Genomic DNA, 23072 nt, shown 5'->3' with positions numbered 1-23072 from the left:
TTGTTGTAACCTACAGAGTACATAGTAATGTGTGTGTGCCCATCAGTGTGTCTTGACTTGACCTACAGATTACATAGTAACGTGTGTGGAATGCCCATCAGTGTGTCTTGACTTGACCTACAGAGTACATAGTAATGTGTGTGGAATGCCCATCAGTGTGTCTTGTTGCAACCTACAGAGTACATAGTAATGTGTGTGGAATGCCCATCAGTGTGTCTTGACTTGCAACCTACAGAGTACATAGTAATGTGTGTGGAATGCCCATCAGTGTGTCTTGACTTGACCTACAGTACATATGTGTGTGGAATGCCCATCAGTGTGTCTTGACTTGACCACAGAGTACATAGTAATGTGTGTGGAATGCCCATCAGTGTGTCTTGTTGCAACCTACAGAGTACATAGTAATGTGTGTGGAATGCCCATCAGTGTGTCTTGACTTGACCTACAGAGTACATAGTAATGTGTGTGGAAATGCCCATCAGTGTGACTTGACTCCCAGAGTACATAGTGTGTGTGGAATGCCCATCAGTGTGTCTTGACTTGACCTACAGAGTACATAATAATGTGTGTGGAATGCCCATCAGTGTGTCTTGTTGTAACCTACAGAGTACATAGTAATGTGTGTGGAATGCCCATCAGTGTGTCTTGACTTGACCTACAGAGTACATAGTAATGTGTGTGGAATGCCCATCAGTGTGTCTTGACTTGACCTACAGAGTACATAGTAATGTGTGTGGAATGCCCATCAGTGTGTCTTGACTTGACCTACAGAGTACATAGTAATGTGTGTGGAATGCCCATCAGTGTGTCTTGACTTGACCTACAGAGTACATAGTAATGTGTGTGGAATGCCCATCAGTGTGTCTTGACTTGACCTACAGAGTACATAGTAATGTGTGTGGAATGCCCATCAGTGTGTCTTGACTTGACCTACAGAGTACATAGTAATGTGTGTGGAATGCCCATCAGTGTGTCTTGACTTGACCTACAGAGTACATAGTAATGTGTGTGGAATGCCCTTCAGTGTGTCTTGACTTGACCTACAGAGTACATAGTAATGTGTGTGGAATACCCATCAGTGTGTCTTGACTTGACCCACAGAGTACATAGTGTGTGGAATGCCCATCAGTGTGTCTTGACTTGACCTACAGAGTAATGTGTGTGGAATGCCCATCAGTGTGTCTTGACGTGACCTACAGAGTACATAGTAATGTGTGTGGAATACCCATCAGTGTGTCTTGACTTGACCCACAGAGTACATAGTAATGTATGTGGAATGCCCATCAGTGTGTCTTGACTTGACCTACAGAGTACATAGTAATGTGTGTGGAATGCCCATCAGTGTGTCTTGACTTGACCTACAGAGTACATAGTAATGTGTGTGGAATGCCCATCAGTGTGTCTTGACTTGACCTACAGAGTACATAGTAATGTGTGTGGAATGCCCATCAGTGTGTCTTGACTTGACCTACAGAGTACATAGTAATGTGTGTGGAATGCCCATCAGTGTGTCTTGACTTGACCTACAGAGTACATAGTAATAATGTGTGGAATGCCCATCAGTGTGTCTTGACTTGACCTACAGAGTACATAGTAATGTGTGTGGAATGCCCATCAGTGTGTCTTGACTTGACCTACAGAGTACATAGTAATGTGTGTGGAATGCCCATCAGTGTGTCTTGACTTGACCTACAGAGTACATAGTAATGTGTGTGGAATGCCCATCAGTGTGTCTTGACTTGACCTACAGAGTACATAGTAATGTGTGTGGAATGCCCATCAGTGTGTCTTGACTTGACCTACAGAGTACATAGTAATGTGTGTGGAATGCCCATCAGTGTGTCTTGACTTGACCTACAGAGTACATAGTAATGTGTGTGGAATGCCCATCAGTGTGTCTTGACTTGACCTACAGAGGTACATAGTAATGTGTGTGGAATGCCCATCAGTGTGTCTTGACTTGACCTACAGAGTACATAGTAATGTGTGTGGAATGCCCATCAGTGTGTCTTGACTTGACCTACAGAGTACATAGTAATGTGTGTGGAATGCCCATCAGTGTGTCTTGACTTGACCTACAGAGTACATAGTAATGTGTGTGGAATGCCCATCAGTGTGTCTTGTTGTAACCTACAGAGTACATAGTAATGTGTGTGGAATGCCCATCAGTGTGTCTTGACTTGACCTACAGAGTACATAGTAATGTGTGTGGAATGCCCATCAGTGTGTCTTGACTTGACCTACAGAGTACATAGTAATGTGTGTGGAATGCCCATCAGTGTGTCTTGACTTGACCTACAGAGTACATAGTAATGTGTGTGGAATGCCCATCAGTGTGTCTTGACTTGACCCCATAGTAATGTGTGTATGCCCATCAGTGTGTCTTGACTTGACCTACAGAGTACATAGTAATGTGTGTGGAATGCCCATCAGTGTGTCTTGACTTGACCTACAGAGTACATAGTAATGTGTGTGGAATGCCCATCAGTGTGTCTTGACTTGACCTACAGAGTACATAGTAATGTGTGTGGAATGCCCATCAGTGTGTCTTGACGTAACCTACAGAGTACATAGTAATGTGTGTGGAATGCCCATCAGTGTGTCTTGAATTGACCCACAGAATACATAGTAATGTGTGTGGAATGCCCATCAGTGTGTCTTGACTTGACCTACAGAGTACATAGTAATGTGTGTGGAATGCCCATCAGTCTTGACTTGATGTACATAGTGTGTGGAATGCCCATCAGTGTGTCTTGACTTGAACCTACAGAGTACATAGTAATGTGTGTGGAATGCCCATCAGTGTGTCTTGACTTGACCTACAGAGTACATAGTAATGTGTGTGGAATGCCCATCAGTGTGTCTTGACTTGACCTACAGAGTACATAGTAAGTGTGTCTTGACTTGTGTGGAATGCCCATCAGTGTGTCTTGTTGACCTACAGAGTACATAGTAATGTGTGTGGAATGCCCATCAGTGTGTCTTGACTTGACCTACAGTACATAGTAATGTGTGTGGAATGCCCATCAGTGTGTCTTGACTTGACTACAGAGTACATAGTAATGTGTGTGGAATGCCCATCAGTGTGTCTTGACTTGACCTACAGAGTACATAGTAATGTGTGTGGAATGCCCATCAGTGTGTCTTGACTTGACCTACAGAGTACATAGTAATGTGTGTGGAATGCCCATCAGTGTGTCTTGACTTGACCTACAGAGTACATAGTAATGTGTGTGGAATGCCCATCAGTGTGTCTTGACTTGACCTACAGAGTACATAGTAATGTGTGTGGAATGCCCATCAGTGTGTCTTGACTTGACCTACAGAGTACATAGTAATGTGTGTGGAATGCCCATCAGTGTGTCTTGACTTGACCTACAGAGTACATAGTAATGTGTGTGGAATGCCCATCAGTGTGTCTTGACTTGACCTACAGAGTACATAGTAATGTGTGTGGAATGCCCATCAGTGTGTCTTGACTTGACCTACAGAGTACATAGTAATGTGTGTGGAATGCCCATCAGTGTGTCTTGACTTGACCTACAGAGTACATAGTAATGTGTGTGGAATGCCCATCAGTGTGTCTTGACTTGACCTACAGAGTACATAGTAATGTGTGTGGAATGCCCATCAGTGTGTGTGACTTGACCTTGACTTGACCTACAGAGTACATAGTAATGTGTGTGGAATGCCCATCAGTGTGTCTTGTTGTAACCTACAGAGTACATAGTAATGTGTGTGGAATGCCCATCAGTGTGTCTTGACTTGACCTACAGAGTACATAGTAATGTGTGTGGAATGCCCATCAGTGTGTCTTGACTTGACCTACAGAGTACATAGTAATGTGTGTGGGAATGCCCATCAGTGAATGTCAGTTGACTTGACCTACAGAGTACATAGTAATGTGTGTGGAATGCCCATCAGTGTGTCTTGACTTGACCCTACAGAGTACATAGTAATGTAGTAATGTGTGGAATGCCCATCAGTGTGTCTTGACTTGACCTACAGAGTACATATAGTAATGTGTGTGGAATGCCCATCAGTGTGTCTTGACTTGACCTGCAGATTACATAGTAATGTGTGTGGAATGCCCATCAGTGTGTCTTGTTGTAACCTACAGAGTACATAGTAATGTGTGTGGAATGCCCATCAGTGTGTCTTGACTTAACCTACAGAGTACATAGTAATGTGTGGAATGCCCATCAGTGTGTCTTGACTTGACCTACAGAGTACATAGTAATGTGTGTGGAATGCCCATCAGTGTGTCTTGACTTGACCTACAGAGTACATAGTAATGTGTGTGGAATGCCCATCAGTGTGTCTTGACTTGACCTACAGAGTACATAGTAATGTGTGTGGAATGCCCATCAGTGTGTCTTGACTTGACCTACAGAGTACATAGTAATGTGTGTGGAATGCCCATCAGTGTGTCTTGACTTGACCTACAGAGTACATAGTAATGTGTGTGGAATGCCCATCAGTGTGTCTTGACTTGACCTACAGAGTACATAGTAATGTGTGGAATGCCCATCAGTGTGTCTTGACTTGACCTACAGAGTACATAGTAATGTGTGTGGAATGCCCATCAGTGTGTCTTGACTTGACCTACAGAGTACATAGTAATGTGTGTGGAATGCCCATCAGTGTGTCTTGACTTGACCTACAGAGTACATAGTAATGTGTGTGGAATGCCCATCAGTGTGTCTTGACTTGACCTACAGAGTACATAGTAATGTGTGTGGAATGCCCATCAGTGTGTCTTGACTTGACCTACAGAGTACATAGTAATGTGTGTGGAATGCCCATCAGTGTGTCTTGACTTGACCCTACAGAGTACATAGTAATGTGTGTGGAATGCCCATCAGTGTGTCTTGACTTGACCTACAGAGTACATAGTAATGTGTGTGGAATGCCCATCAGTGTGTCTTGACTTGACCTACAGAGTACATAGTAATGTGTGTGGAATGCCCATCAGTGTGTCTTGACTTGACCTACAGAGTACATAGTAATGTGTGTGGAATGCCCATCAGTGTGTCTTGACTTGACCTACAGAGTACATAGTAATGTGTGTGGAATGCCCATCAGTGTGTCTTGACTTGACCTACAGAGTACATAGTAATGTGTGTGGAATGCCCATCAGTGTGTCTTGACTTGACCTACAGAGTACATAGTAATGTGTGTGGAATGCCCATCAGTGTGTCTTGACTTGACTTACAGAGTACATAGTAATGTGTGGAATGCCCATCAGTGTGTCTTGACTTGACCTACAGAGTACATAGTAATGTGTGTGGAATGCCCATCAGTGTGTCTTGACTTGACCTACAGAGTACATAGTAATGTGTGTGGAATGCCCATCAGTGTGTCTTGACTTGACCTACAGAGTACATAGTAATGTGTGTGGAATGCCCATCAGTGTGTCTTGACTTGACCTACAGAGTACATAGTAATGTGTGTGGAATGCCCATCAGTGTGTCTTGACTTGACCTACAGAGTACATAGTAATGTGTGTGGAATGCCCATCAGTGTGTCTTGACTTGACCTACAGAGTACATAGTAATGTGTGTGGAATGCCCATCAGTGTGTCTTGACTTGACCTACAGAGTACATAGTAATGTGTGTGGAATGCCCATCAGTGTGTCTTGACTTGACCTACAGAGTACATAGTAATGTGTGTGGAATGCCCATCAGTGTGTCTTGACTTGACCTACAGAGTACATAGTAATGTGTGTGGAATGCCCATCAGTGTGTCTTGACTTGACCTACAGAGTACATAGTAATGTGTGTGGAATGCCCATCAGTGTGTCTTGACTTGACCTACAGAGTACATAGTAATGTGTGTGGAATGCCCATCAGTGTGTCTTGACTTGACCTACAGAGTACATAGTAATGTGTGTGGAATGCCCATCAGTGTGTCTTGACTTGACCTACAGAGTACATAGTAATGTGTGTGGAATGACCCCATCAGTGTGTCTTGACTGTGACCATCAGTGTGTCAGAGTACAGAGTACATAGTGTGTGGAATGCCCATCAGTGTGTCTTGACTTGACCTACAGAGTACATAGTAATGTGTGTGGAATGCCCATCAGTGTGTCTTGACTTGACCTACAGAGTACATAGTAATGTGTGTGGAATGCCCATCAGTGTGTCTTGACTTGACCTACAGAGTACATAGTAATGTGTGTGGAATGCCCATCAGTGTGTCTTGACTTGACCTACAGAGTACATACTTAACCTAATGTAATGTGTGGAATGCCCATCAGTGTGTCTTGACTTGACCTACAGAGTACATAGTAATGTGTGTGGAATGCCCATCAGTGTGTCTTGACTTGACCTACAGAGTACATAGTAATGTGTGTGGAATGCCCATCAGTGTGTCTTGACTTGACCTACAGAGTACATAGTAATGTGTGTGGAATGCCCATCAGTGTGTCTTGACTTGACCTACAGAGTACATAGTAATGTGTGTGGAATGCCCATCAGTGTGTCTTGACTTGACCTACAGAGTACATAGTAATGTGTGTGGAATGCCCATCAGTGTGTCTTGACTTGACCTACAGAGTACATAGTAATGTGTGTGGAATGCCCATCAGTGTGTCTTGACTTGACCTACAGAGTACATAGTAATGTGTGTGGAATGCCCATCAGTGTGTCTTGACTTGACCTACAGAGTACATAGTAATGTGTGTGGAATGCCCATCAGTGTGTCTTGACTTGACCTACAGAGTACATAGTAATGTGTGTGGAATGCCCATCAGTGTGTCTTGACTTGACCTACAGAGTACATAGTAATGTGTGTGGAATGCCCATCAGTGTGTCTTGACTTGACCTACAGAGTACATAGTAATGTGTGTGGAATGCCCATCAGTGTGTCTTGACTTGACCTACAGAGTACATAGTAATGTGTGTGGAATGCCCATCAGTGTGTCTTGACTTGACCTACAGAGTACATAGTAATGTGTGTGGAATGCCCATCAGTGTGTCTTGACTTGACCTACAGAGTACATAGTAATGTGTGTGGAATGCCCATCAGTGTGTCTTGACTTGACCTACAGAGTACATAGTAATGTGTGTGGAATGCCCATCAGTGTGTCTTGACTTGACCTACAGAGTACATAGTAATGTGTGTGGAATGCCCATCAGTGTGTCTTGACTTGACCTACAGAGTACATAGTGTGTGGAATGCCCATCAGTGTGTCTTCTTGACTGTGAACCTACAGAGTACATAGTAATGTGTGTGGAATGCCCATCAGTGTGTCTTGACTTGACCTACAGAGTACATAGTAATGTGTGTGGAATGCCCATCAGTGTGTCTTGACTTGACCTACAGAGTACATAGTAATGTGTGTGGAATGCCCATCAGTGTGTCTTGACTTGACCTACAGAGTACATAGTAATGTGTGTGGAATGCCCATCAGTGTGTCTTGACTTGACCTACAGAGTACATAGTAATGTGTGTGGAATGCCCATCAGTGTGTCTTGACTTGACCTACAGTGTGTCTTGAGAGTACATAGTATATGTGTGTGGAATGCCCATCAGTGTGTCTTGACTTGACCTACAGAGTACATAGTAATGTGTGTGGAATGCCCATCAGTGTGTCTTGACTTGACCTACAGAGTACATAGTAATGTATGTGGAATGCCCATCTGTGTGTCTTGACATGACCTACAGAGTGCATAGTAATGTGTGTGGAATGCCCATCAGTGTGTCTTGACTTGACCTACAGAGTACATAGTAATGTGTGTGGAGTGCCCACGTTTTACTGATGTCACAACAGTACAAATTTGAACGTTAAGAGTCTTTTATATATTTATCTTTTATATATATAAATAAAGAAACAAACGCAAAATTAAAGAAGCCTTACTTATACAACAACTTAAACCCAAAATAAACCAATATAAAGGAACGCCTTTATACCTGTATTAAATATAATAAAATAAAATTATATATTCAAACATCTAACACCGCCCTCTACATTCCGACACTCAGTTACACAACCCCTTCCAAACATGTGGTCAGCTTCCCGTCAGTTACCTCTTTCTTTCTTTGTGAACCTGACGATGACCGAAGAAGGTCGAAACGTTGTTCGCTCTTCAACGTAAAATATTTTCTCAACCTAAACGAGCCGTTTTTGCATACATATTTCTCTACAAGTGGGTCATCACTGATTATTACGTCACTTATATGATGTATTTTTAGTTTCTACTGATTACACACTACTGTATACTGTGGAATACACAGTTAATAACATTGGTATGTCAGGAATCGTTAAATAAAACTGTGGAATACAGTTAATAACATACTGTCTGTAATCGTTAAATAAAGCTGTGGAATACACAGTTAATAACATTAGAATGTCAGGAATCGTTAAATAAAACTGTGGAATACACAGTTAATAACATTAGTATGTCAGGAATCGTTAAATAAAGCTGTGGAATACACAGTTAATAACATTAGAATGTCAGGAATCGTTAAATAAAACTGTGGAATACACAGTTAATAACATTAGTATGTCAGGAATCGTTAAATAAAACTGTGGAATACACAGCTAATAACATACTGTCAGGAATCGTTAAATAAAACTGTGGAATACACAGTTAATAACATTAGTATGTCAGGAATCGTTAAATAAAACTGTGGAATACACAGTTAATAACATACTACGTCTGGAATCGTTAAATAAAACTGTGGAATACACAGTTAATAACATACTACGTATGGAATCGTTAAATAAAACTGTGGAATACACAGTTAATAACATACTGTCTGGAATCGTTAAATAAAACTGTGGAATACACAGTTAATAACATACTACGTCTGGAATCGTTAAATACAACTGTGGAATACACAGTTAATAACATACTGTCAGGAATCGTTAAATAAAACTGTGGAATACACAGTTAATAACATACTGTCAGGAATCGTTAAATAAAACTGTGGAATACACAGTTAATAACATACTGTTTAGAATCGTTAAATAAAACTGTGGAATACACAGTTAATAACATACTGTCTGGAATCGTTAAATAAAACTGTGGAATACACAGTTAATAACATACTACGTCTGGAATCGTTAAATAAAACTGTGGAATACACTGTTAATAACATACTGTTTGGAATCGTTAAATAAAACTGTGGAATACACAGTTAATAACATACTACGTCTGGAATCGTTAAATAAAACTGTGGAATACACAGTTAATAACATACTGTCTGGAATCGTTAAATAAAACTGTGGAATACACGGTTAATAACATACTGTCTGGAATCGTTAAATAAAAATGTGGAATACACGGTTAATAACATACTGTCTGGAATCGTTAAATAAAACTGTGGAATACACGGTTAATAACGTTAATATGTCAGGACGATTTACAAGAGTTGTAAACAAGTGAACAAAATAAACAGAGGGAAATATTTCTATTTTATTTATGTAGATAATTGTGAGTTTGTGTTTTGCTATACGTGAAAAAAAGCTACCTTTATTTTGAGGGAGAACTATTCCTAAATAAGTAGAGAAATATTTCTTCTTGTAATATTAAAGCTCTGTAAGGTTATGTGTCTTAACAGAACTTTCAATCCCAGTGTCTTCTCTTCTTAAAATGTTTGATACATGTTGTTACAGGTATTCGCAGGTGAAATAGTACCAGTTCTTTACGTGTATCATACGCCCTCTAGTGATAAGGTTTTTATTGATCACCAACGTCGCGTGCAAAACTGGTCACACTTTTCACGTGTACATAAGTGAAGTAGTAAGATTCGAAGTTTCTCTCCAGTCCTAGTAATTTTATTGACGCGACAAAAGTGATAATTATCGGATACAAACTGGTAAGTAGAAAAAATATCTCTTGTTAGTTTTTTTGTTTCTAGTGTCCTTACAATGACATTATACAATTTTCATATGTCTAAAAGTTATTCGAACGCTTACAATGTTTATTCTTTTCTATTTGTTAACAAACAAAATTCATCCAAGAAAAAACGAATGTGAACACGTTATATTGTAAGATTGTGTTAGAATAGGGAGGGCTTGTAAAGGTAAATGTATTTAACATTAAGGTTTACACTGATGTGCAGCGTAAACTGTTACAAGGTTTTCATAATGCAACGATGACGAACACATATGTGAAAATTAGTCATTACAATGTTGCCACAATGTAACAAAGACATACAATTCTATAAACATAATACATTGTAATGTTTTATTGTTGTAATAATGACGTACACGTATATAAAGGTAATCCATTGTATAGTTTTATTATTGTAAAAATGACGTACAAATATATAAGCATAATACATTGTAATGTTTTATTGTTGTAATAATGACGTACACGTATATAAAGGTAATCCATTGTATAGTTTTATTATTGTAAAAATGACGTACAAATATATAAGCATAATACATTGTAATGTTTTATTATTGTTACAGCTATGTAAAAAAGCATAACTTTCAAGGACATAACAATAATATATTATAATGTTTTATTACTCTGACAATGACGTCCAAGTACGCTATAGTAATATATAATAACGTTTATTACTGTAACAATGACGTCCAGGACGTAACAGTAATATATTATAACGTTTCATTACTGTAACAATGACGTCGAGGACGTAACAGTAATATATAATAATGTTTTATTACTGCTACAATGACGTTCAAGTACACAACAGTAATATATTATAATGTTTTATTACTGTTACAATGACGTCCAAGTACATAACAGCAATATATTATAATGTTTTATTACTGTTACAATGACGTCCAAGTACACAACAGTAATATATTATAATGTTTTATTACTGTAACAATGACGTACAAGTACATAACAGTAATATATTATAATGTTTCATTATTGTAACAATGACGTACAAGTACACAACAGTAATATATTATAATGTTTTATTACTGTTACAATGACGTACAAGTACGTAACAGTAATATATTATAATGTTTTATTACTGTAACAATGACGTACAAGTACACAACAGTAATATATTATAATGTTTTATTACTGTTACAATGACGTCCAAGTACACAACAGTAATATATTATAATGTTTTATTACTGTAACATTGACGTACAAGTACATAACAGTAATATATTATAATGTTTTATTATTGTAACAATGACGTACAAGTACATAACAGTAATATATTATAATGTTTTATTACTGTAATAATGACGTCCAGGTACAGAACAGTAATATATTATAATGTTTTATTACTGTAACAATGACGTACAAGTACATAACAGTAATATATTATAATGTTTTATCACTGCAACACTGACGTACAAGTACACAACAGTAATATATTATAATGTTTTATTATTGTAACAATGACGTACAAGTACATAACAGTAATATATTATAATGTTTTATTACTGTTACAATGACGTACAAGTACGTAACAGTAATATATTATAATGTTTTATTACTGTAACAATGACGTACAAGTACACAACAGTAATATATTATAATGTTTTATTACTGTTACAATGACGTCCAAGTACACAACAGTAATATATTATAATGTTTTATTACTGTAACAATGACGTACAAGTACATAACAGTAATATATTATAATGTTTTATTATTGTAACAATAACGTACAAGTACATAACAGTAATATATTATAATGTTTTATTACTGTAATAATGACGTCCAGGTACAGAACAGTAATATATTATAATGTTTTATTACTGTAACAATGACGTCCAGGTACAGAACAGTAATATATTATAATGTTTTATTACTGTAACAATGACGTACAAGTACATAACAGTAATATATTATAATGTTTTATCACTGCAACACTGACGTATAAGTACACAACAGTAATATATTCTGTTTTATTATTCATCTGTACTTATACAACAAAACCTTTTCAACTGTAATCTGTCCTCGTAAAGATCCTTTGTTTCTAACGCAAAGCCACACAATACTCTGGCCACCACGTATCGAAACCCGGTTTCTGAGGATGGAAGATCGTGCCCAGTGAGTGAGATCACATTGTTTTCTACTTGCGCGAGCGTGGTCTTGTCGTGATCCGCAGGTTTTACCGGATGTGATGAATACTCTTGTTAAACGATCCGTGGGTTTCCTAATTTTACTGCGATGTAACTTCCTGTTGAAAGAAACGGAAATGAAGTTTTGGCTTTTATAAATAGATCGAAACGTCGTCGTGTAATTTCATTGAAAGGTCAGCCGAATTCTGTTGAAGTTCCCAAAGTGGCTACCACGTCTATTTAAAGTTTCAATGAACGAACTATCCTTCACGTAACTTCCAACCGCTTGGTTTATCTGCTTCAAGTTATGATTTAAGTGGTTTATTCAAGCTGCACTAGGTGTCATTACTTTAAATCTCACAAAGCAACTGGGAGGTGTCAAAATGAAACACATAACTGATATATCGAGTTAATTAAGTACGCTACTATCTAGTTAATGTACACCTATCGTTGACGAAACCGAATAGATAAACCTAAAACAACGTAGAGTTTAATGTGAGGCAGAGTAGCAGATAAGCCTAGCGATTTAAAGCGATTCGCTAGAGAATTTTCTTTATCTCTCCCTACTCCAACAGGGAGGGAAGACCTGGTGACAATTAATTTGTAGTTTATCGAATAAAATCTTTACAGGTTTAGTAAGACTAACAAAGAGCCAGGATGGCTCACAGGTTCACTTGACCAAACGAATATTGATGAATTTACAACACCTGGGAATAAGTCATATGAACTTGGAGGTGTTTGGTTTAAAGCAAACGACAAGACGGAACATATCAACCTCAATTTTTGTAAGTCTACAAACTTGCAGACTGTAGGAACAAAATTGTTATTGAGAAATCAATTATACGTAAGCTGTTCCTATAGGTGTACATGTTTGTTATATCGTGAGGCACTCTAAACCCGAGTTAGAAATTCCACTGAACTAAAGCCACTGTTCTGTAAGATTTATATAGAAAAGTTATTGTAGTCTATAATATAAAGATACTAAAGCCGCTGTTCCGTAAGATTTATACATAAATACTGCTGTATAGTCTGTAATATAAACATACTAATGTCACTGTTCTATAATATTTATACAAAAAGATTGCTCTATAATCTATAATATAAAGATACTAAAGCCACTGTTCTGTGAGATTTATATAGAAAAGTTATTGTACAGTCTATAATATAAAAATACTAATTTCACTGTTCTATAAGATTTATATAGAAAGGTTGCTGTACATTCTGTAATATAAAGATATTAAAGTCACTTTTCTATAAGATTTATATAGAAAGGTTGCTGTACATTCTGTAACATAAAGATATTAGTCATTTTTCTGAAAGATTTATATAGAAAGGTTGCTGCAGTCTATAATATAAAGATACTAAAGCCATTGTTCTATAAGATTTATATAGAAAGGCTACTGCAAGTCTGTAATATAAAGATACTAAAGTCACTGTTCCGTAAGATTTATACAGAAAGATTGTTGTACAGTCTGTAATATGAAGATACTAAAGTCACTGTTACGTAAGATTTATATATAAAGACTGCTGTACAGTCTGTAATATGAAGATACTAATGTCACTGTTCGATAAGATTTATATAGAAAGGTTACTGTACTTTGCTGAACATGTCTTGTCTGTTTTCCTTTTTAATCGAAAATAAATAAGTCCACTGTTGAGGACATCCAACATCGAACATGGTTTAACAGGACCCATCGAGCGTAGTGAGGAATGCTTAATGTGGCTACGAGTGAGATTTTCTAACTGTAATCGTTAGGGGTTTGAAGAATACAATATTTATCCACGTGGTCAAGTCTGATCTGACGTTATTTTGTACAATTTATAGATGAGACAATTTAACATTGTATTATACTTTTTAAACAATGCTCGCAAATGGTTCTTTTATTGATTTAGATTATTTATTTAACTTTGGAAATAAATGTTATTTCGCACAAATACTGTAGCCACCTAGCGGCTAACAGGTCAGTCAGAAGTGTTTTATTATAAGACTAAAAACCAATTTCGGTATTCTTACTAAGCACAGCACTAGTGGTGTATTTTGGTTCCCTGCGCATAACAACAAACAATTTGTTCATTAATTTTGAAAGATAATAATAAATTATTATGTACACAAATCGGGTACGTGTTGTTTGATTGTTCTAAGTTAACATTCGGTTACGGTTTTATCCTATTTCTACTGTCGTCACACAAATTAATTAAACCTAAAACTGGATTTTGTCGCAGTGACTTTAAAACCATACTAACATTATATAACATATCTCAATAATTTACTAAAAACAATTTTTAATATATTTGGGTAATGTACTTGGATTTAGTGTTAGCGAACTCACAAATTAATTAAAAGGTGAAAACGTCTTCATCTCTAAACACTAGACTGTGACTCACAGACCATGTTCATCGTATTAAACGACTGGATAGATAAAATTGTTACGATGTCGGGACGGTCTCAAGTGAAGACAAAGCCGTTACGGTCTGTAGTTGGATAATAAAGTGAAAATACTACCGAAATTCTCTTTGTCACTTACTTATAAATATGTAAATAAAAAATAATGAATTACAGCATACCCTAACAATGCCGTTTGCAAGTTGCAGTGTTTAAGAGATCTCCAACAATAGACCACATCGGGCGAGTGCAGAATATTAAGTTTATTAGAACATGATATGAGCATCAAAATGAATCAAACAAGTACAATATACATCTTTAAATAAAATTGTCAAATACTTCAACCAACTGCAATCTCAAAACCTAACGAAACTAAGATCCAAGAACCTTCTTTAACGGACGTGTCGTCAATTTTGATAAAAATAAATAAACAAGTAGAAAATTAATATTATCATGAAACGTTTTCTTCTTGTTTGACAACCGAATAAGACAGAGAATATAGTATTACTTTCTTTGTACCTGGAAAACGACAAAGGTTTCAATAGAGATCAACATCAGACTAAGCACACACTTGGACAGGAATGTTTACATTTGTGAGTAAAACATCAGTTGGTAAGACTGCGAAAGATTTAGTTTATTTTAAAGTTTACGCAAAGCTGCGTGATGGTTACCCGTGATGGCTGTCCCTAATCCAGCAGCGATAAACTAGAGATGCGCACAGCCTAGACCTTGTTCATAAAACAGGTATCAATGATGTACAGTTTAGACCTTGTTCATAAAGTAAGTATCAATGATGTACAGCCTAGACCTTGTTCATAAAATAAGTATCAATGATGTACAGTCTAGACCTTGTTCATAAAGTAAGTATCAATGATATACAGCTAGACCTTGTTTATAAAGTAAGTATCAATGATGTACAGCCTAGACCTTGTTTATAAAGTAAGTATCAATGATGTACAGCCTAGACCTTCTTCATAAAATAAGTATCAATGATGTACAGTCTAGGCCTTGTTCATAAAATAAGTATCAATGATGTACAGCCTAGACCTTGTTCATAAAACAGGTATCAATGATGTACAGTCTAGACCTTGTTCATAAAGTAAGTATCAATGATGTACAGTCTAGGCCTTGTTCATAAAGTAAGTATCAATGATGTACAGTTTAGACCTTGTTCATAAAGTAAGTATCAATGATGTACAGCTAGACCTTGTTTATAAAGTAAGTATCAATGATGTACAGCCTAGACCTTCTTCATAAAACAGGTATCAATGATGTACAGTCTAGACCTTGTTCATAAAGTAAGTATCAATGATGTACAGTCTAGGCCTTGTTCATAAAGTAAGTATCAATGATGTACAGTTTAGACCTTGTTCATAAAGTAAGTATCAATGATGTACAGCTAGACCTTGTTTATAAAGTAAGTATCAATGATGTACAGCCTAGACCTTCTTCATAAAATAAGTATCAATGATGTACAGTCTAGGCCTTGTTCATAAAGTAAGTATCAATGATGTACAGCCTAGACCTTGTTCATAAAGTAAGTATCAATGATGTACAGTCTAGACCTTGTTCATAAAGTAAGTATCAATGATGTACAGTTTAGACCTTGTTCATAAAGTAAGTACCAATGATGTACAGTGTAGACCTTGTTCATAAAGTATCAATGATGTACAGTCTGGACCTTGTTCATAAAGTAAGTATCAATGATGTACAGTCTAGACCTTGTTCATAAAGTAAGTATCAATGATGTACAGTCTAGACCTTGTTCATAAAGTAAGTACCAATGATGTACAGTGTAGACCTTGTTCATAAAACAGGTATCAATGATGTACAGTTTAGACCTTGTTCATAAAGTATCAATGATGTACAGTCTGGACCTTGTTCATAAAGTAAGTATCAATGATGTACAGTGTAGACCTTGTTCATAAAACAGGTATCAATGATGTACAGTTTAGACCTTGTTCATAAAGTAAGTATCAATGATGTACAGTCTAGACCTTGTTCATAAAGTAAGTATCAATGATGTACAGTCTAGACCTTGTTCATAAAGTAAGTACCAATGATGTACAGTCTAGACACGAATGAAAGTATTGTTGGGAGAATAGTATAACGTAATAAAGTGAACATTAACCAACACATTGTTGAGAAAGAATGTGGTAGCTAATGTTGACATGCAGTAAGGTATCATTGAAAGAGAATAATATAATAATAATGTCAATACAACCGTTTATTGAAAACTAAGGAATTGTAGTCGCAGTTGTGTAAAAATGATAACGGATAATATCATGAGTCAATTGTATGAAATTTGTACTTTGTACTAAAAATTAAAAGGTTTGATTAACAAATTGTATTTATTCCTTAGATGAGAGGTCATTATTCACTCTTGATTGTGTTGATAAATACATGGTTTAATAACAGGAAGATATTTAATTAGGTGGTGGTACTTTGAATTTCGGAACTGGACATCCGGGTTTGGATTCTTCCAGTTCCACCAAAATATTCTCTGCAGTAAAAGCTATTTGAGTAGCATTCAACCTTACAAAACGCACCCAAGTTAATAAATAAAATCACATAGTTTGTTATTGGTTTAAGGATTGTTTCCTTGGGCACATTTAGTTTGCTATTGGTTTTAAGGATTGTTTCCTTGGACACATTTAGTTTGCTATTGGTTTTAAGGAGTGTTTCCTTGGGAACATTTAGTTTGCTATTGGTTTTAAGGATTGTTTCCTTGGACACATTCTGATTACAGATTGAAAGTATTATGTCGATTACTGGACAATTTGTTGATGACTGATCATCAGACGACGCCTCGGAAAAAAGAATGGATACCATTGGGAGCAAAGACAACAAATTTATGTGTCCTAAAATCAAACATGATGCTTTCGAAATGGTTGTTCTCCCTGACGAAACAGTGGCATCCGATAATCGCTTGTCACCCTGCCATGCCTCCATCTTAATGCCAATATGTGGTAAGTTGCAGAATCGGCAGTTTCAGTTATTTTTCTACTTTGGCAACACATCATTGCTTGTTAAACGAAGAGATTAAATCCCACTTGTTAAACATTGCCGAAACCAATTCAAAACAATAATAATTAGTTATCTCTTATTCTATTAAGGACAATATTCTTCTATTACTCTGTGTTCCTTATCGCCCATTCTTTTTCTATACTGTTTCTAGACTGCCTACATTTAGATTTAACTATTCCACATCTAAACTGCCCACATTTAGACTTAGCTGTTCCACATCTAGACTGCCTACATTTAAATTTAACTGTTCCACATCTAAACTGCCTACATTTAAATTTAACTGTTCCACATCTAAACTGCCCACATTTAGACTTAGCTGTTCCACATCTAGACTGCCTACATTTAAATTTAACTGTTCCACATCTAGACTGCCTACATTTAGATTTAACTGTTCCACATCTAGACTGCCTACATTTAAATTTAACTGTTCCACATCTAAACTGCCCACATTTAGACTTAGCTGTTCCACATCTAGACTGCCTACATTTAAATTTAACTGTTCCACATCTAGACTGCCTACATTTAGATTTAACTGTTCCACATCTAGACTGCCTACATTTAAATTTAACTGTTCCACATCTAGACTGCCTACATTTAAATTTAACTGTTCCACAACTAGACTGCCTACATTTAAATTTAACTGTTCCACATCTAGACGGCCCACATTTAGATTTCTTAAATACATGATTTATTTTTCATGTACTTCATTAGCAGTGAAATCAATGTATGGATGAGTGTTAGGTTTGTTTTTCTGTAAAGCACGAACCAGTAAGTGCAATCACTCATTTTCTGAATAAAATATGTTAAAAGCAATAAGTATTATTAATTATATCAGCAGTGAACCTTTATAACATAAATTAGCAGCAATTTATAAGATTTAATTATGTTATTGATGAAGATTTGAAACAGGTTTTAAGCAGTTAATAAGGTTAAATTATTAGCAGTAATTAATTATACTATTAATGAAACTTCGTAAAATAGGTTACCAATAATTATTAAAATTAATTATGTAATTGATGAAACTTTGTGAAATATATCAGCAGTAATTAGTAATATTAATTATATTCCTGATGAAACATTGTGAAATACATTAATAGTAATAATAATTACATAATTAATGAAACTGTAAAATACGTTAACAGTAATTAATAATATTAATTAAATTACTAATGAAACTTTTTAAAATAAGTTAGCACTAGTTAATGAGATTAATTTCATACATTACTGATGATTCTTTTACATTTATGTGTTTGTAACTCACACAGTGTTTAAAAATTTGAAACCCACAAGCTGGTTAGGGCATGAATATTTGTGAGTGTTATCTTTAAGAATCTGTAATTTGGGGGTTAATTAGTTTACGTGATAGTTCATTGTTCTCTCCATTATCAGCTATAAACACGTCTCTGTTGTAACCCTAAACATTCGGTTTTACCATTGTAATAAAATCTGATTCCAGAATTATAAGCTCCCATATTGACTGCCAAGCCACCAAGGAAATATGTGGTTTTATAACTATAACAGAAACTTTAAACTCGTTACCTCAACATTTTAGTACGTACCTGATTTTAAAGAGAAACTAATATTAGAATGACCTCACTGTGGTCAAATTTATCTCTTTAAATAAACAAACATAAGCTATAAGTTCTTCCACCAATACTCGTTCTATTCATCAGTACATGAACAATTTCCAGTTGGCGCCTTCTTTCTCTACATTTATACAAAGTTTAATAACAAATAAATATAATTTTTAGATATTTTTCCAATACTCTAACCCAAGTAAAGATCGTTACGAGAACTCGGTATGTAACACTAAAAGTGTTCTAACACAAGTGGAGATCGTTACGAGAACTCGGTATGTAACACTAAAAGTGTTCTAACACAAGTGGAGATCGTTACAGGAACTCGGTATGTAACACTAAAAGTGTTCTAACACAAGTGGAGATCGTTACTAGAACTCGGTATGTAACACTAAAAGTGTTCTAACACAAGTGGAGATCGTCACGAGAACTCGGTATGTAACACTAAAAGTGTTCTAACACAAGTGGAGATCGTTACGAGAACTCGGTATGTAACACTAAAAGTGTTCTAACACAAGTGGAGATCGTCACGAGAACTCGGTATGTAACAATAAAAGTGTTCTAACACAAGTGGAGATCGTTACGAGAACTCGGTATGTAACACTAAAAGTATTCTACCACAAGTGGAGATCGTTCTGACAAATCAGTATATAACACCAAGAATGTTCTTTTACACTAGTTAAGATCATTCTGACACTTGGACTATAACAATAATAAAGTGTTCTAACACTTGTCAGCTCCAAGAACTCTGTAGGTTTAAGAATAAGTTAGGTGGTAAGTCGAAAGTTACTAACTAGTTAACGTTGTAATCCTAGTGGTTTAAGAATGAATTATGTGGTAAGTGGAATGTTACTAACCAGTTAATATTCTAATCATAGTGGTTTAAGAATGAGTTATGTGGTAAGTGGAATGTCACTAACTAGTTAATGTTGTTATCCTTGTGGTTTAAGAATGAGTTATGTGATAAGTGGAATGTTAGTAACTAATTAATGTAATCCTAGTGGTTTAAGAATGAGTTATGTGATAAGTGGAATGTCACTAACTAGTTAATGTTGTAATCCTAGTGGTTTAAGAATGAGTTATGTGATAAGTGGAATGTCACTAACTAGTTAATGTTGTAATCCTAGTGGTTTAAGTATGAGTTATGTGGTAAGTGGAATGTTAGTAACTAGTTAATGTAATACTAGTGGTTTAAGTATGAGATATGTGGTTAGCTTAGTTGATAGATAGTTAATGTATTAACTCTGTATGTTTCAGTTAAGATCTTTGCCTATAAAAATAAACCTTCTATTTAAACGTAACCTGATTATATATGCATCTATCTTACTCGTTTAAAACTGGAATTTGAATATTTATGTAATGAATAACCAATCCATTGTCTTTAGATGTAACCCGGCGTTATATATGATTCAACAACCTTCTTTAACAAGGGAATACTAGCTGTTCAATACGATTTATTGACGTGAAAACTCGCTGTGACAAGTAGAGTCAAACACTAGTTTCTGTTCGAGATACAAACAAATCTAACAAGACAAAGAACTTCGTACACATTTTCCGTCGCTAGGAAACAGAACTGTGGAACTAAATTGTTTACATTTCTAACTGTATAGCTTCTTCACTATCTAACTGTGTAATTTGCCACACAATCTGAAGAAACAAGCATATCTCCGTGTCGATTTGTTTTCACTTGCTATTGAAGCTAGAAAGAATGGGGCACGTTTACGAATAGCGTTACAGTTGTTTAATCACTATGTTCCATACAATATATTACCTGCTGTAACTGACAAAAATATATAGATGGAGGAAGAATGCAGTGTCGTGGTTGCTAATGAACTTCCATGCTATTAATAAATACTTTTCTGGTAATTCGATGTTGCAGGATATAACAGGTTTACTGTTGTACATATAGTTTAGTGTCTACGATTATTTCTATATAATTTTCTTCTTTGCATGTGTCGTATATTTTTCATTATGCATTGCGTCAGTCCTCCTGTTCTCGAAATTTTAGAACGTTTCTGATTGTAAATATCAACAATATTTGTCCACCAAAACGCACGAGATCATTTTGAAAATTCTAGAAACTCTCGTGATTGGTATATAAAAACCGACGCGCCGAGAGACAGGGTATTTTTATACGTCAGCTATAGCCACTGTGTTATAGGCCTAGGAAGCTACAATTGTAATTATCGTCTACTAATCGGAAAACTACAGATTTGCACCAAGAATATTTATAGATTTCGAACATTATAAGCCGTTCAACATGAGTGAATTACTTCAAACGTTATTATTTGTACAAATATCTTCGGTAAAAAGTGAGCTTTAATCAGTGTGAGGCCAAACAAGCTAGCTAGCCTAAACAAGATGTGTGACAGTATCAACTCAGAATTAATTTGTTGCTCGTCGTGGACCTGGATAATCGATAAAATATTTAGTTCCATACTAGATAAAAAACTCAGTGTTCTCCATAAGTTTATAAAACTATTGTATATAAATCATCATTTGTAATAACTATTAGTAATAACAATTAAAATAAATTGTATTGTTTCATGTTTTTATATAAACATATATTTGTGTTTAAAAAAAAAGAAAATTGTGAATATTAATCTTGCTGACAAATAACATAAAATTAGCACATATTAATATATTACTACATAGCATAATAAATCGAAGACTCTTCCGAAAAAAATCAAAACACGTAACAAGGGTAAATGGTAAAATTACAGCAGAAAATAACATTTATCAAAACAAAGCAGGAAAAATGCTCCGTTTCAACAAACTGTACAGACTTAATGGCGAAACGTTGTTAAACACATATTAATTTCAACTCAACATTCCTATGTTACTATTACATACGTTGAACTCACACAGTTGAATAATTATTGAACGGTTAAGTTCATCCTACAAGTTTTTAACATCGACTGCAGAGTTATGAAACTGGTTACATTAGTTACACTTCATAAAGTTGTAACGGTTAAGTTCATGTAAGTGTGAGTGTTTAACATCGACTGAAGAGTTACGAAACTGGTAAAGTGTGTGTTTAAGTTATTCTTTCCATTTGTTCTATACATGTTAAGTTAACAACAGTATGTTATAGGTGTACTACACATTATAACTAAAGGTTTCATCAAACAAATACTATTTTTATCTTCGTTTCCAAGTATACTGAACCAACTGATTCAGCTTCCTCTTCTTATTTTCCAACTACATGTGTTCCCTTTCGTTCTCTTCACGAACTTTGTCCTCCTTTGTACTTTCAGCTTTCTTTCCACAGTTTTCTTAGTTTCTTCATGTCCTTAGAAAATATTATGAATTATTTACTTATGATATTTGTAGTATTAGTATTACTTATTAAGTAGTATTAATATTATTTATTAAGTAGTATTAGTATTACTTATTAAATAGTATTAGTATTACTTGTTAAGTAGTATTAGTATTACTTATTAAGAAGTTGTTCTCTGCTTTATTTATATAAAAGTTTTGATATCCATACCAGTCGTTCTGAGACACATCTGAAACACTCCAAACTGGTGAGTGATTTTAATTATATATAAAAGTTTTGATCCCCATACCGGTCGTTCTGAGACACATCTGAAACACTCCAAACTGGTGAGTGATTTTAATTATATATAAAAGTTTTGATCCCCATACCGGTCGTTCTGAGACACATCACTCCAAACTGGTGAGTGATTTTAATTATATATAAAAGTTTTGATCCCCATACCAGTCGTTCTGAGACACATCTGAAACACTCCAAACTGGTGAGTGATTTTAATTATATATAAAAGTTTTGATCCCCATACCGGTCGTTCTGAGACACATCTGAAACACTCCAAACTGGTGAGTGATTTTAATTATATATAAAAGTTTTGATCCCCATACCAGTCGTTCTGAGACACATCTGAAACACTCCAAACTGGTGAGTGATTTTAATTATATATAAAAGTTTTGATCCCCATACCGGTCGTTCTGAGACACATCTGAAACACTCCAAACTGGTGAGTGATTTTAATTATATATAAAAGTTTTGATACCCATACCGGTCGTTTTGAGACACATCTGAAACACTCCAAACTGGTGAGT

At 35.6% G+C, this 23072-nt stretch overlaps 1 protein-coding gene across 2 annotated transcripts in view; it reads left to right on the top strand.

The window, feature by feature from the left end:
- Positions 1-9695: 9695 nt before the first annotated feature.
- LOC143231792 (inaD-like protein) overlaps positions 9696-23072 on the top strand; it is a 41223-nt gene continuing 27846 nt past the window's right edge. For both annotated transcript variants that reach the window (XM_076466456.1, XM_076466448.1), the window contains exons 1-2: positions 9696-9826; positions 17138-17357. In XM_076466456.1, coding sequence (XP_076322571.1) covers positions 17210-17357 — 148 coding nt within the window. In that variant the 5' untranslated portion in view covers positions 9696-9826; positions 17138-17209. The remainder of the gene's footprint in view (positions 9827-17137; positions 17358-23072) is intronic.

The sequence above is a fragment of the Tachypleus tridentatus genome, chromosome 1 (assembly GCF_004210375.1).
Source record: "Tachypleus tridentatus isolate NWPU-2018 chromosome 1, ASM421037v1, whole genome shotgun sequence".
NCBI lineage: Eukaryota > Metazoa > Arthropoda > Merostomata > Xiphosura > Limulidae > Tachypleus > Tachypleus tridentatus.
This window is presented reverse-complemented; position numbering and strand designations above follow the sequence as displayed.